Raw genomic sequence first — 15,952 nt, forward strand, 5'->3', positions numbered from 1 at the left:
TTAAGATAGTGTTATACATTGTAAGGTCTGTTTTACCCCAAATATGAATGGATCAAATTATAACGCATTTTATTGAACAGTCTTTTTGGCACATGGGAGCTTTTAATTTTAATTAACTCGGTGGTTTTAATTTTCATTCCCCTACAAATCACTCATTGTCGCACTCTGCTTGTAATTCAATGTCTGGAAAGATAAAAAAAATAATGCCAATAAAAATTACATAAAAAGTGTTGCATTCACTATTTTGCTTTAGTCCAAAAGCCTCTAGTCAGAATCCTCTTAAAAGCTTGCTCTAATGAATTCTTCAGTGTATGTATGGGTATGTTTGCGAATAAATCTGAGATTATGTGGATTAAAACCTGTTTTCATTTTTAAACCAAATTTTACTCTGTTTGAGCTTTCATTAGTACCAAGAACAGGAAAAATTTATGACACGAAAAGCATCTGGGTAAGTTCTAAATCAAAATATTCAAAAAACGAAAAATTGCATGCAAGTCCAGTCAATTAGGTACATACATTTTATATTAATAAGTCTGATGAAGTATCTATCTTAGCCTACCCTTCCCTTACCCTCAATAGATGGTAGACGAAGGATTGAGGAATGGTAAGCAAAGTAGTTTCCAGGAAGGGTAAATGAAGTGTAGGACTACCCTTCCCTTACCCTTATTGCAGGATAGACAAGATGCAGATGGGTGGTAAGCAAAGAAGTTCCCAGGAAAGGTAGATAAAGAGTAGGACCACCCTTCCATTACCCTCAATAGATGGTAGACAAGGGATTGACTAATGGTAGGTGAATTAGTTCCCAGGAAGGGTAGATGAAGTTTAGGACTACCCTTCCCTTCCCCTTAACCCTTTAGCTGTGGGAGCGTCAAAATTTTGCGGCCACTGTGAGTGGAACATGAATGGGGAAGATTTTTTTCTGTCGTCGACCCCGGGCATTTGTCTAGCAGGTAGTGGACCCTCATAATCCGGGACTGCCCACCCTACCCCCTGACGATAGACCAAGAATAAAATATGTCCTTGGTATTTAACCAGGGACGGAAGACACACCACCGATAGTATAAGACAGAGAGACCAATGCGTTCAAATAAGTTTCCTCAGCTAATGGACAACAGCAAGATAAATAAATTCCTAGGAAATGTGAGGATTTGTTGGGATTGTTTTTATCGTGAATGCGCCGTGGAGGGCAGGGAGCTTTCTCTCTTGGAGGAGGGATAATCCGGGTAGGAGGCCACCATTATGAGCCCAAGCCAAGGGCTCCCAATAACCATGTGGTTACCACTGTACAGGCCACCCCTGCCTGAACGTGTGAGATACATTGGCACGCCTGTACAGTTTTAAGGTTGAAACTTTAACTATGATATTATTAGGGAGTTACTATTACAACTAGGCAGTTATCATAACTCCTATGTACTTCACTTTGTCTGTTGCCTTTATCTTAATAGCATTCACGGCATAGCCCTGAAGAAATTAGGATTCGTCAAGCATATAGTGGGAAGATTTTCAGATGATAAAGTAAAAGAAAGGTGTTATTTCACACTCACCCAACCGCACCTTGAATATGCAGTGCCACGTATGGGATCCAGTGCAGAAGGACTTAATCCGTGAGCTGAACAAAATACAAAGGAAGGCAGCGCAGTTCGTCAAAAACCACTATGGGAGTGCAGACAGCATTAAGCGAATTAGGCAGGGAGCCACTGAAAATTCAGAGGCTGTGCACTAGGCTTAGACTGCTTGAACAATTGAGAATGGATATATTTAAGAGCGACACGGAGGTCAAAATATGAGAGCCACGCTATATTTCCAGGTCCGACAGAAGAGATAAATTAAGAGAGATGTTTTGCCAAACTGATAGATATGGGAATTCATTTTTTCCCCCGAAAAATAAAGGATTACAATAAATGCTAGTTGTAATATTTCCTTACTCTATAGAGTATTTCCTTTTTATTCATAAATGGCTGGAGTTCTAACACCCCCTGCCATATACCTTTTAGGTGGGGTATTATGTAGATGTAGGTTAGTTGTTGTTACTTCCTGGAGTAGAAACCATCAGTCTTCTTTGTATTTGTATGTCTTTTTTACTCATGCACAAATAACTACTTTGTTTACCTTAAGGTAAACAACAGGATCTGAATGTAACTCTTTCAGAAATCTTGAATGCACTAGTATCGTCAATTGAAAAATTACCCAATGAAGGATTGCTGAGGTGACATTTTTCAAACTCATAATTTATAACAAAGTTTTTCCTCATGGAGGGAAGATTCAGACACCTTTAAGGTTAAAATGACATGACTTATGTTTTATTATTAATAAAAATTTCTCAAGAATACTGTACTGAAATGGCTTACAAACGTGTTCAACAAGTTAAAAGAGTTTAAGAGTAACATTTTTAGAAGAGATAAAGCGTGCTCTAAGAAAAATTGCTAGGCGTTTTACCACAGCTGGTTAACCCTTATTCAACAAATTTTTCAGAAAGTGTAACACTCATGGGCTCTACATTCTAAATAATTCGACAAGGTGTTTTACTAGGCAGAATACAATGTTTGCATAATCTATGGTTCAATATCTGGTTATGGTTTATACAGCTGTTTCACCCCATTAGTTCAAACTTTTGACGCCCTCAAGAAGGCAAACAATCTGCAAAAATCCTCCATTCAAAACTCAAGACAGATGTATTAGTTGTAGTTCCAGAATCCTTACCGTGCGCTATTAACTATGACCACCTTCATTCTGCCAGTAAACTGAGGTGTTTTGTTGACGTTTCCATGGATGAGAACCTCGAAATTCGATTCGCGGCAAATTGATTGCCATTAGATAAACATAACGCTTCGCAAAAGTTTGTAAATGATACATACGAAAATATCCATCAACACGAAGAAAGTAAAAAACTTCGACAAAACATGGGACAGAATTGTTGTAAGTAGAATGCCATTTAATTTTGATAGAGTAATTATTTAGGCTAACTTACGACTGGTGTAAATATGACTGATATGAATACAAGCTTCATCTTGAAATTGGAGTTGAATTCAGTTTGAATTCATGAATTCAAGCTAATACTTTAACAGCCGTACACAAACTTGTAACCCTATCTTTCACGGTCCCCATTCAAATGACGTTAACTTCGTGCAAGCGCGTGCGCTTAAATCTCATTTATCGTTTCTCACTTGTTAGCAAAATGAGAAAACAACAAAAAATAAATGCGTGAATTGGCGTGAATTCTGCCATTAAAGCTGCGCCTTTGTGTAAATTGACTTAAGCGGAGTAAATATAGTATCAATGGGAATGTATGCGCTTGTTTGTGAGTTGCTGGATGTTAAAACTTATTTCAAATGGAGGGCAGATTTGTGAGCCTGGGGGCGGGGGGCATGATCGCTGATCGCCCTGGGGGTGAGCAACACCTGTCAGTGATGATGCGTTTTAAGTCTGTTATGCTTGAATATGAGGCTTGTAGATTTTCATCAATTATTTTAAATCTACGTTTTTTAATCTGGTGAAATAAAAACGTTCATTGGGGATCCACCTCCACCTTTGTAATCAGCTATTACCGCCGTATAAATTTATCCATTAATGACGGGGGGCGTGGCATGCCCCTCTTGCTCTCCCCTAATCCACTCCTGCATTGGGCTGGCTGATTATGATAGAAATGCGTTTTCCGAATTCTTCGATCACAAATGATTCTGAAAATTCCGCAATTTATTAATCTCGCACCTGCCGCTTATCCTGGTGGGTATTCCATACCCCAAACACCTCTGTATTTGTTGCACCTAAACCCCCCAGCCTCAATTCCTACCTGCGCCCCTGGATGACGGCATCCATTATCATCCAAACATTCATTCATATTCCAAGAAAATCAGCATTGGCTGATGTTGGTTAACAAAAGTTATCCTCGTTGGCATTGGCTCTGCTTATAAGTCTGCTTTATGACAACGAATCTGGCGACTGAGGGCTAAAATTCAGCTTTCACATTCACCTGGGTTGGATTCTACCGTCCCAAATCGCAGAGCATTCAATCCCTCAACCAGAGTCAGGCTCAGGGGCCTTAGCCTATCTCGTAGTTTCTCCCATTTTGAAAGAAAAGAAGCTATGGTCTGAGCCCGACATGACCAACCATAGTTTTTAATTTGTTTCTCTCAGTCTCAGTACTGGAAGAAAGAAACAACAGTTTTTCATTTGAGGAAATGTTTCATCTGATTGAAGTCTTAAACTCAAAAGGAGATACTTGAAGCTAGACAGACAGGAACTTCGAAGTTGTTGGGCCTGGGCTCGATTATAATCTATAGTTCTTCCTCGGGATTCCTTTTTGTATTGGCCAGCTTCAGTTCTCTTACTTATTTCACCATAAAATGATGTAAAGTACATACATTTTTAGTACCTTCAGCACCTGTAGGTATGATTCCATGTTGAAAATTTATGGCAAATCGAGTAGGCATCTTAGACTTTTGAGTAGTTGCTGAGCTTAAAAATTGACCACATTATACTATCTGGTGTCAGGGTGTAAAATGGGTTCTTCCTCATGGATATAATAAACTAGATTAAATTTTAAAACAATGCGATGCCAATCCTTATCTGGTAAGGACCATTTTTGAAGGGATAGGATTTTGTTGAGTCTTGAAAATGGTTGGTAGAACGGGTAATGTGATTAGTTCAACTCTCTTCCTTTTCAGGCTCCCTGCACCATAAGCAGAGGAGAGTTCCATACCCAACTCCTCCACCATGCATGCCTCCAAGAGTGGATGTATCTCTTTCCCACCAGTCTTCCATCGTGTATTTAAATCAGATTGTCGAAGCATCACCCCAGAATAATCCAATCTTCTCGGCCTTCAGTTTCAGCGCCACACCAAGACCTTCCACCCTGATAACTTCCTCTAACTCAGAACAACCTCAAGGCTCGAGATCCTCCCCTGGAGAGTCCACGATCTCAGAAACTCCACCTGATCCTGCGTACATCCCTGAAGTGTCCACCGCTGAAGAACCACCTTACTCAACTAAAATGCCTCCCAGCCCCGAAACAAAGCAATCTCCTAATTCTGTTACCAAACCATCCCACATTATAACACCACCTCTTACATCCAGCTCTAAGTTGGACTCTGCCACTGACCTGTCCCAGACCTCAGGTAACTCTGAGCCTCCTCAAGAATCCCTCTCAGATTCGCAACCGTCTCACAGTTCCGTCACCGAAACATCCCACATTTCAAAGCCACCTACAAAACCTAGCTCTGAGTTGGACTCTACCCCTGACGTGTTCCACACCTCAGGTGTGTCTGAACCTCCTGAAGAATCCAGCTCAGACTTGCAACCTCCTCCAGATTCCGTCACCAAACCATCCCGAATTTCAAAGCCACTTCCAGCATCCAGCTCAGAGTTAGACTCTACCCCTGTCATGTTCCACACCTCAGGTGTGTCTGAACCTCCTGAAGAATCCAGCTCAGACTTGCAACCACCTCCCGATTCCGTCACCAAACCATCCCGAATTTCAAAGCCACTTCCAGTATCCAGCTTTGAGTTGGACTCTACTCCTGACCGGTCCCATACCTCAGGTATCTCTAGACCTCAAGATTCTGGCTCAGACTCACGACAATCTCGCAGTTCTGTCACCAAAGCATCCCATATTTCAAAGCCATCTACAACACCCAGCTCTAAATTGGACTCTACCCCTGACCTGTCCCACAGGTCACAAATCTCAACACGCCATCAAGAATCTCCTCCAGTTCTGCAATCGTCTTCCAGTTCTGTCACCAAAGCATCCCCCACCTCAATTTTAGACTCCACCCCTAACTTTCATCCCCACTCACAAACCTCAACACGTTCTCAAGACTCCAGGTCTGCCCAAATTTCAACTATACCTCCTGCCTCCAGCTCTGGGTTGGATTCTACCAAAAGTCTTGCCCGCACCTCAAAATATTTAACTCATGATCCAGATGCTGTGTCTATCCCAAAACCATCTCCCAACTCCTTTGCCAAACCAGCCCCCATTTCAACAATTCTTTCTGCCTCTAGTTCTAAGTTGGACCCTACACTTGATGTGTCAAACTACTCACAAGACTCAAGAGGTTCTCCAGACCTAAGTCCCATCCAAATGCCATCCCCCAGCACTGTAACCAATCAATCCCCAATTTTGACGCCTCCATCTATGTCCAGCTCTAAGTTGGAAGCGACCTCTAACCTGTCCCTCTACTCAAAAATATCAACTAGTTCTCCAGACCTTAAACCACTGTCTGTCACCATACCACCCTCCATTTCAACACATCCGTTAACCTCCAGCCCTATGCTGGGCAGTGCCCACAACCGATCACACCAATCAAATATCTCAATACCTTCTTCAAGCCTTGGATCCATCCCAAAACTATCTCCTGCCTCTGTTGTCAAACCAACCTCCACTTCAACAACACCACTTGCCTCCAGCTCTAAGATGGAACTCGCCCCTAACCAATCTCTCTACTCGCAAATCTCTACTAGTTCTTTAGACCCACCACCTGTCCCAAAACCGACATCCATATTTGAAACTAACCTATTCTCATATAACTCGCAAAATTCAACTGGTTTTCTGGCCCCCCTATCCAGTTCAGAATCATCAATAAATTGGGTAATCAAACCATTCCCTGATTCAACTACTCATTCTGCCTCCAACTCTAAGTCAGAGCCTAGGCCTAAATTGTCTCTCTACTCACAAATCTCAACAGGCTCTCCAAATGTCAGGCCACTCATCAGACTGCCCCCCATTTCAATAGGTTCCCCATTCTCCAGCTCAACATTGAAATCTACCCCTGACCTGCCTTCATACTCGCAAATCTCCTCACGTTCTCCAACTTCACTCTTTGCCTCACACCCATTGCCCAGTTCCATAGCCAAACCCTTACCCTCATCAACATCTTCACCAGCCATTGGTTCTACATGGAATGTAAGCAGTGATATGTCCCCCTCCTCGAAAATCCCAAGTAGTTTGCTAAACCACAGTTCCAACACCCAACCTTCCCATGGCTTCAGCTCTAAAGTGGACTCCAACTCTAACCAGACTCCCTATTCACAAATCACAACCAGTTTTCCAGAAATCCCCCTCGAACCAAGCCCATCAAACAGCTGGTTAACCAAACCATTCCCCAATTCAACTCCTCTATCTGGCTCAAACTCCACTCGAGACCGGCCTCTGTATTCACATATCTCTACAAGTACTTTAGATCTCAGTTCCGTCAAACCAAAACCAATTTCAACAACTCTTAGTGGCTCAACCTCTAAGTTGGACTCTAAACAAGACCTATCTACCCACCCACAACTCTCTAAAGGTTCTCCAGAACAGGACTCAACCTCAAAGCCATCTCCCAGCTATGTCACCAAACAATCCCCTATTTCAACACGTCCACCAGTCTCCAGCTCTAAATTGGAATCTATCCCTAACCAATCTCTCTATTCACAAATATCAACTACTCCCCCCATTTCATTGCAAACGCCTGGCATTCCAATGAGGATACCACTAAAGGATCGTGAGATTTCAAGCCATATGCAAGAACAAAGCTCCACTCCAGGCCCATCAATAATGTCTTCCCCAAAACAATTCCCATTGGCTGCAGACACCATGACCATCAGCCCCAAGTACAGGGCAATGCAACAACTGACGGAGGTAGAGACTCCAAAGTGGATGGAGGAACCAAGAAAGGAGGAGACTACATGGCATATGCAATTACCACGTGAGGTTGAGACTTCAAGCCATATGCAAGAATCTGGGTCTACCCACATTCCAATGCAACCATCAACGACAAAACATTCCAATTTGCCTTCAGCCTCAACAACCATGCACCGAAGTAAAAGGCGTAAGCAAGAAAAAATGGAGGAGGAAATTCCAAGTCGGTCACAGGAACAAAGGGAGGGGGATATTTCAAGCTCGATGATTGCAGACACCTCCACAAATCGCCCAAATTCAAGGCAAAGACAAGGAGCTAGGGAGAAAACAAGGCCAAGGCAGATGCTAGAACCAAGGGTTGAGGAGACTTCTAGGCAAACAAACGAATCAAGCTCAATTCCAAGCCTAACTGCACTACCTACCACAGCACCAACCTCTCTACTTTCTGGTGCCTCCACTTTCCGCCATACAGGACAAAAGGATATACAGACTTCAAAGCAGATTCAAGAACCTAGGGGGGAGAAATCTCCAAGACAAATTCAAGAATCGATGATGAAGGAACCCTCAACTCCAGCACGTGAATTAAGCTCAATTCCAAGCTCATCCATGCTGTCTCTTATGAGAGCCTCTCTGCCTTCCAACTCATCAGCTGCCCACCCCACTTCAAATGTTATGCAAGAAACAAATGACGAGGGGACTCCAATGATTACACAAGAACCGAGGGTGGCGAAAACACCACATCAGACGGTAAGAGGAGGGGAAAGTACTTCAAAACATTTGCAAGACCCTAGCTCAATTCCAGGCACATCACAACTATCTTCCAAAAAACTGTCACAAATGCCTTCTGATGCAACAGAATTCCGCCCAACTTTAAATGGTATACAAGACCCAAGGGAGAAAGAAATTCCAAGGCAGAGGCAAGAACTTAGAGAGGAGGACACATCTAGTCATATTCAAGGATCTAAATCAATCCCAAGCCCAACAGCACTGTCCCCGACAACACAGACTTCTCTGCCCTCTGGTGCCTCCACTTCCCACCAAACGTCATGGCACATGCCAGGACCAAGGAATAAGGAAACTCTGATGCAACTTCAAGAACAAAGGGAGGAGGAGACTCTAAGACAGATGGAGGAACCAAGAAGAGAGGAGACCCCACGGCAGATGCAGGAACTTATGGGAGAAGAGATTCAAAGGTGGAATCAGGAACTAAGGAGGGGTAGCACACAAAGGCGGTTGCAAGAACAAAGGGGTGAGGGAACATCAAGGTGGATTCAACCACCTAGGGGCAAGGAGACTCCAACAAAGATTCAAGAACCAAGGCAGGAACAAAGGGGGCAAGGGACATCAAGGCAAATGTGGATGCAAGAATGGAGAGGGGAGGAGACTACGAGTGAGATTCAGGAAAGAAGAGGAGAGGATAATATGAGGCAGGTGCAAGAACGTAGGGGAGAGGAGACTGCAAGGAGGGTTCAGAAACCAATGGAGCAGGAAACTCAAAGGCAGATTCAGAGACCAAGAATGGAGGAGATACCTAGTAGGGAACCACCAAGAGGGGAGGACCACATAAACGAATCAAGCTCAATACCAATTCCTACTCCAATGCCCCCGACAGTACCAGCCCCTTTGACTTCTGGTGCTTCTACTATCCGCCGCTCTTCATGGCGTAAGCCAGGACAAAGTAATGAGGACACACCAAGGACGATGCAAGAAAGAAGGGAGGAGGATATTCCAAGGCGGAGTCAGGAAGCAAGCGGGGAGGATAATCCAAGGGTGATGCAGGAGCAAAGGAGGGAGAGGAGACAAAGGAGGACGCAAGAATCGAGGGGACTGGAGGATGCAAGGCAGATTCAGGAACCAAGGAGGGAGGAAGCACAAATGAGGATTCAGGAACCCAGGGGGGAGGAGGATCCTAGGCATATGCAGGAGCAAAGGAGGGAGGAGAGACAAAGGGGGATGCAAGAATCGAGGGGAATGGAGGATGCGAGGCAGATTCAGGAACCAAGGAGGGAGGAAGCACAAATGAGGATTCGGGAACCCAGGGGGGAGGAGGATCCTAGGCATATGCGGGAGCAAAGGAGGGAAGAGAGACAAAGGGGGATGCAAGAATCGAGGGGACTGGAGGATGCAAGGCAGATTCAGGAACCAAGGAGGGAGGAAGCACAAATGAGGATTCGGGAACCCAGGGGGGAGGAGAATCCTAGGCATATTCGGGGGCAAAGGAGGGAAGAGAGACAAAGGGGGATGCAAGAATCAAGTGGAGAGGAGGATCCAAGGCAGTTTCAGGAACCAAGCAGTGATGATACTCCAAAGCAGATTCAGGAACAAACAATGGAGGAGGCACAAAGGAGGATTCGGGAACCTAGGGTGGAGGAGAATTCTAGGTATATGCAGGAGCAAAGGAGGGAGGAATTACATAGGGGGATCCGGGAACCAACTGAGGAGGATAATCAAATTAGGGAGGAGAATATTAGGCGGACTCACGAACCAAGGAGGTTGGAGAATTCAAGGGTGATGCAGGAGCAAAGGAGGGAGGAAATGGCAAGAGGGATTCAAGAACAGAGACAAGAGGAGAGTCAAAGGCATATTTTGGAACCAAGGGGGGAGGAGACTCCAAGGGGCATTCTGGAGCCAACAAGGGAGGAGAATATAAGGCGGACTCAGGCACCGAGGAGGGAGGAGGCACCAAGGTTGATTCAGGAGCAAAGGAGGGAGAAAACACCAAGGGGTAGAAGGGTACCAACAGGGTTGGAGAATCCAAGGCAGATTCAGGAACCTGGGAGGGAGGAAACTCCAAGGCAGATGCAGCCATCAAGTGAGGTGGAGGCCTCAAGCACCGTGCAGGAACCAAGCTTCATTCCCAATGCATTACCACACTCTAAAGCAAAACAGCTACCTTTGCCTTCAAGCTCCTCGACTCTCCACCCCACATCAAAGGATATGCAGGAACCTGTGGAGGATGGGACCACAAGCTGGAGGCAAAGGCCTAGGGAGGAAGATAATTTAAACCTTTTGCAAGGGCAGAGCTCTATCACTAGCTCATCACCACAGCTTTCCTCGAAATGGCACCCTTTGCCTTCAGACTCCTCAACTATTCACCACACTTTAAGTCATGAGCAAGAAACAATGAAGGAGAATATTACAACTGGTGTGCCAGAATCCAGGAAGGAGGAGACTCAAACAAGGAAGCGTAAACGTGAATCAAGAAAGGAGGGCACTCCAAGTCTTATGAAAGAGCCAAGTTCTTCTCCCGGTCCATCACTAATTTCTCCCAACAAACGACCTGCTTTACCCTCAAACGTCTCAACTTCTTTCCCTACTTCAAGGCATACTCAAGATCCAACAGGGAATGAGACTCCAAGGCATTTGCAAAACTCAAGGGTGAAGCATAATTCAAGCCTTACTCAAGAACCAGTGGAGGAGGATAATTTGAGCCGTACACAAGAATCAAGCTCCATACTCAGCTCATCACCATCGCCTTCTACTAAACGGCTCCTTTTGCCTACAGACTCAACGGCTATCCAGCCTGCTTCAAAGCATATGCAAGACTCAAGAGTGGAGGAAACTCCAATGCAAATTCAAGAACCAATGAAGGGAGAGACTTTAAGGATGATGCAAGAACCAAGCTCATCACCGCTATCTTCCACTAAAAAACCCCCTTTACCTTCAGACTTCTCGAATATCCGCCCCACTTCAAAGGGTATGCAAGAAACAACAGAGATGAAGACTCCACAGCATTTGCAAGAACCAAATGAGGAGGAAATTTCAATCCCTAGGCAAGAACCAATGGAGGAGGAAAATTTGAGTCTTATGCAACAACCAAGCTCTGTTCCCAGCTCATCACCAATGCCTTCTGCTGTACAGCCTCCTTTGCCAGCAGACTCCTCAACTATCCCACTCACTTCAAGGCATATGCAAGAACCAAGGAGGGCAGAAACATCGAGGAAGGTGAAAAAACCAAGGGGAGAAGAGCCTCCTAGTCAATCACAAGAACCAATCTCTTTCCCCAGCCCATCACCATTGCCTACCACAAACTGGCCCATTAAGTCTTCAAATCCTTCAACTCCCCACCCTGCTTCAAGCAATAGACAAAATCAAAGGCCAGCAGTGACTTCAGGGAATTTGCAAGAACCAAACTCCTCACCCGGCCCCTCAACATTGCCTTCCACTGACACATCCCCTTCACGTTCAAATGCTTCAACTTTGCGTCGTGCTTTAAGGCGCATGCGACAACTAAGGGCAAATTCAAGGGGGATGCAAGAACCCAGGTCCAACCGGAGGTCATCATCACAGCCTTCTGGGGACCGGGTCCCTCCACTTTCAAACACCTTGACTGTAGGTCCTGCTTTAAATGTTGCACGAGAATCAGGGGAAGATGGGAACACAAGGAATTTGAACCAACTGGACCCAATAAATGACCCACTACCACTGACTCCCATATACCCGGCCCCATTCCCTTCAAATTCTTCAGCCATCCGGCATGCTTCAATGCAGATACAAGAGTTACCTCAGATGGAGGAGAGGCACGTAGAGGGTCGTACTGGTGAAGTGGCGACTTCCTGGATTTTTTCAAGGGTGAATATCTGCATTTAATTCGATAATGCCCGAGGAAGAAATACCATATTTCTCCTAAAATAGTCCCCCTCTGAATATAGTCCCCCCCTAATTTTGAGGCATCAGTTTCGGGAAAAGTTATAAAAATGTGTTTGAATATAGTCCCCCCCTTTACTTTTACCATCGGCATTTTTGGGAACTCGCGGCTGAGCTTTAAGCGACCGAGTGCGTCCACCGGGTTGCGGATGGTGGGTCAACCTCTAGATATAGAGGTTAGCTGCGAGATAAGCGAGTTCTCTCATCGAATAAGCAGTCATGGACAAAAAGCGGCGGTAATCCAAGGTGGTATGGGTCTATCCCTGGGTGAGATAGGCCATATAAATGATACATTAAACCTGTGAAGATACCGTGACTTGGCGATGAGAGGCCACCAACAATTATGCCTCACATCACACGGAGGAGAGGGCAGCAGCTCTTCTTCATATGAGTGAATGTGGAGACCACGGTGGTCAGTACAGCGACACTCATTGCACTTCAGGCGTGGTAACATTTACTTCAACGGCTGTAGTACTGCGATTTGGTAGGCAAGGGGAAACCACCACATTATCATCCCGAGGAGTCACAGCTACTCCACTCAATTTATATAATGACATGATGGAATTCTCTTGGGTAAAATATTCCCGAGGTAAACTAGTCCCCCATTCGGATCTCCGGGCGGGGACTACCCGAGAGGGTACATCGGTCAATTGTGATAAAGTTATGAGGATAGGTACATGGAACGTGAGATCACTCAGGACTTGCGGCAAGCTAGAAAACCTTAAAGTGGAAATGGAAAGATTGAATATCAACGTGCTAGGAATCAGCAAAATGAAATGGCCTGAGGAGGGAGACTTTTGGAGTGGAAGCTATAGGATTATACACACAGGATCCCTGAACAGTAATGCTGGGGTTGGGATAATGCTCAGAAAGAGCGCCGGAATGCGTGTGAAAAGCTTCCTACAGTATAATGAAAGGATAGTTATGGTGAAGATAGAGACTAAGCCGGTAGATACCGTAGTGGTACAGGTCTACATGCCTACGAAAGACTACGAGGATGAAGAAGTTGAAGACGTCTACGATGATATCAAGGAAGTAATCAAACAGGTAAGGGGAGAAGAAAACCTTATTGTTTTAGGTGATTGGAACGCTGTCTTCTGCGAAGGTTAGGATGGAAGAATAACCGGAAAATATGAATTAGGAAATAGAAATGAAAGAGGAGAAAGGCTCCTGGAATTCTGCACAGAACACAAATTAGTGGTTGCCAACTCACTATTTAAGAATCACATGCGAAGAAGATACACATGGAAAATGCCAGGAGACAAAAAACGATTTCAACTAGACTATATTTTAGTGAAGCAGAGGTTTAGGAACCAGATAAAGGACTGTAAAAGCTACCCGGGGGCAGATATCGACAGTGATCATAATCTAGTGATGATGAAATGCCATCTGAATTCAAGAAATTGAAGAAATCAGCATAGAACTCATGGCAATTAGAGAAACTAAAGGAGCCAAAAAATCAACAGGCCTTTCAAGAAGTAATGGAGTGCAAGATAGGATTAGATCAGTCTGAAAAATCAGTTGAGAATAACTGGACTAACATAAAAAGTGGGTTTCAGAAGGCCGCTAGAGAAGTTCTAGGGAGAAGAAAATGTGTTAAGAAAAAGCCATGGATCACGGATGAAGTCCTAGACCTCATTGAAGAACGGAGAAAGTATAAAAATACCAATACTGAGGAAGGACAGGCTTGCTACAAGAGAATAAAGAACGAGATTTGCCGCAAAGCGAGGAAAGCCAGAGAAGCGTGGATGAGGAACATATGTGAAGACGTACAAATTAACCTCGTACAAGGGAAAGTGGAAGCGGCCTATAGAATAGTGAGGAACCATTTCAAGGAACGAAACGCAAAATGTAATACCATAAGGGACAAGAATGGAAACATTCTAATTGAAAACGAAGACAAAGCCGAAAGATGGAAGGAATACCTGGAGGAATTATACAACGGAAGCAAGCTTAGCTCAAAAGTTATCGAAGAGGAAAGTGAAGTTGAAAAGGATGACATTGGAGCAAGCATCTTAAGATCGGAATTTGACGCTGCAATTAGAGACCTGCAAAAGAATAAGGCCCAAGGAATAGATGACATTCCAGCAGAGCTAATAAAAAATGCAGGAGAAAAGGTCTTAACTCAACTGTATAAAACTATCTGCGATATGTACTCAACAGGGGATTTACCTAGTGACTTCGAGAAGAACATCATTCCCATACCCAAAAAGAAGAGAGCTGAGAAGTGCGAAGAATTTAGGACCATAAGCCTGACGACACATGTGTGGAAGATTCTGACAAGAATCATTTACAGGAGAATAGAATGAAGAGCAGAAGATTTCCTGGATGAGGACCAATTTGGATTTAGGAAAAGCAGGGGCACAAGGGAAGCAATTTTGGCACTTAGGATGCTAATAGAGAAGAGATTGGAGAAAAACAAACCGACTTTCACAGCATTTGTCGATTTAGAGAAGGCACTTGATAACGTGGAATGGTATTCAATGCATAGAATTCTGAAAGAAATCGGCGTACTCTACAGTGATCGTAGAATTATTCATAGTTTGTATAAAAACCAAGTACCTAGCTGTGATGAAATGTGGACCAAACTGTGCAGAAGCAAGAATAAGAAAAGGTGAAAGGTTGTGCGCTTTCCCCCTTAATTTTTAATGTTTGCATAGAGAAAGCCATCAATGAAATCAAGGAAAAAGCTTCGGGTGTCAATATCCACGGAGAAAAAATTAACATGCTGCGATTTGCTGATGACATAGCAATCATAGCCGAGACAGAGAAGGATTTGAAGAAGACGGTTGACAAAGATGGAAAGGACAATGGCCAGATATCAGCTGGAAATCAACAAAAAGAAGACTAAGATATTAGTTGGCAGCAAAAGAGAGGAGGCTAAAACAAACATCAACCTAGGAAAGTATAAACTTGAAGAGGTGAACGAGTTTTCTTACCTGGGAAGCCGAATTACCAGCGATGGACGGAGCAAGAAAGAAATACACAGTAGAATAGTGCAGGCGAAGAGGGCTTTCTACAAAAAGGAGAATCTTCTTACAGCTGAAAATACCAGCATAGAAGTAAGGAAACAATTCATCAGATGCTACATATGGAGTATGTTTCTCTATGGAAGCAAAGCTTGGACGTTGACAGCAGCAGAGAAGTCAAGAGTGGAAGCATTCGAAATGTGGTGCTACCGAAGAATGATGAAGATAAAATGGATTGACCGTGTGAGTAACGAGGAAGTGCTAAGAAGAGTGGGAGAAAAGAGAAACCTCCTAAAAACCTTATGCAGAAGAAGGGACAACTTAGTTGGACACATTTTGAGGCACGATGGTCTGATGAAGACAATCGTTGAAGGACCAGTGGAAGGGAAAAAGGGCAAGGGACGGCCCCGAATGAGTTATGTAGGACAGGTTATAAAGGATGTAAAAGAGAAGAAATATGTAGCTATGAAAAGATTAGCGGATAGGAGAGAGAAATGGAGAGCTGCGTCCAACCAATCTCAGGATTGTTGACTAATGATGATGATGATTTTTGGGAAAAAAGGGGGCCTATATTCAGACATATACGGTATTCTTTGAATTAATCCTTAGCTGCAGCACTCAAAGTCATGGTAGAACAAGTCCCTAGTGATACTATATGGTACCAGCAAAATATTTAACATCATAACTTTCCAAACATTACGTCTACTTTAACACTCACATT

General features: G+C 44.0%; 1 protein-coding gene across 1 annotated transcript; it reads left to right on the forward strand.

The window, feature by feature from the left end:
* The first annotated feature begins 3,329 nt into the window (after positions 1–3,329).
* Positions 3,330–12,205, forward strand: LOC124166430 (mucin-5AC-like). The gene is made up of 2 exons (XM_046543962.1): positions 3,330–3,387; positions 4,665–12,205. The coding sequence occupies exons 1-2, from the start codon at positions 3,330–3,332 to the stop codon at positions 12,203–12,205; spliced, it is 7,599 nt and encodes a 2,532-aa protein (XP_046399918.1).
* Positions 12,206–15,952: the final 3,747 nt, after the last annotated feature.

Source organism: Ischnura elegans, chromosome 10 (assembly GCF_921293095.1).
Source record: "Ischnura elegans chromosome 10, ioIscEleg1.1, whole genome shotgun sequence".
NCBI classification, from domain to species: domain Eukaryota; kingdom Metazoa; phylum Arthropoda; class Insecta; order Odonata; family Coenagrionidae; genus Ischnura; species Ischnura elegans.

What these genes read in the sequence shown, in the direction of transcription:
- LOC124166430 (XM_046543962.1), top strand. Translation starts at nt 3,330, where the DNA reads ATGGAGGGCAGATTTGTGAGCCTGGGGGCGGGGGGCATGATCGCTGAT. An exon ending in GATCGCTGATCGCCCTGGGG is followed by an intron (nt 3,388 to 4,664) that starts GTGAGCAACACC and finishes CTTCCTTTTCAG; the next exon opens with GCTCCCTGCACCATAAGCAG.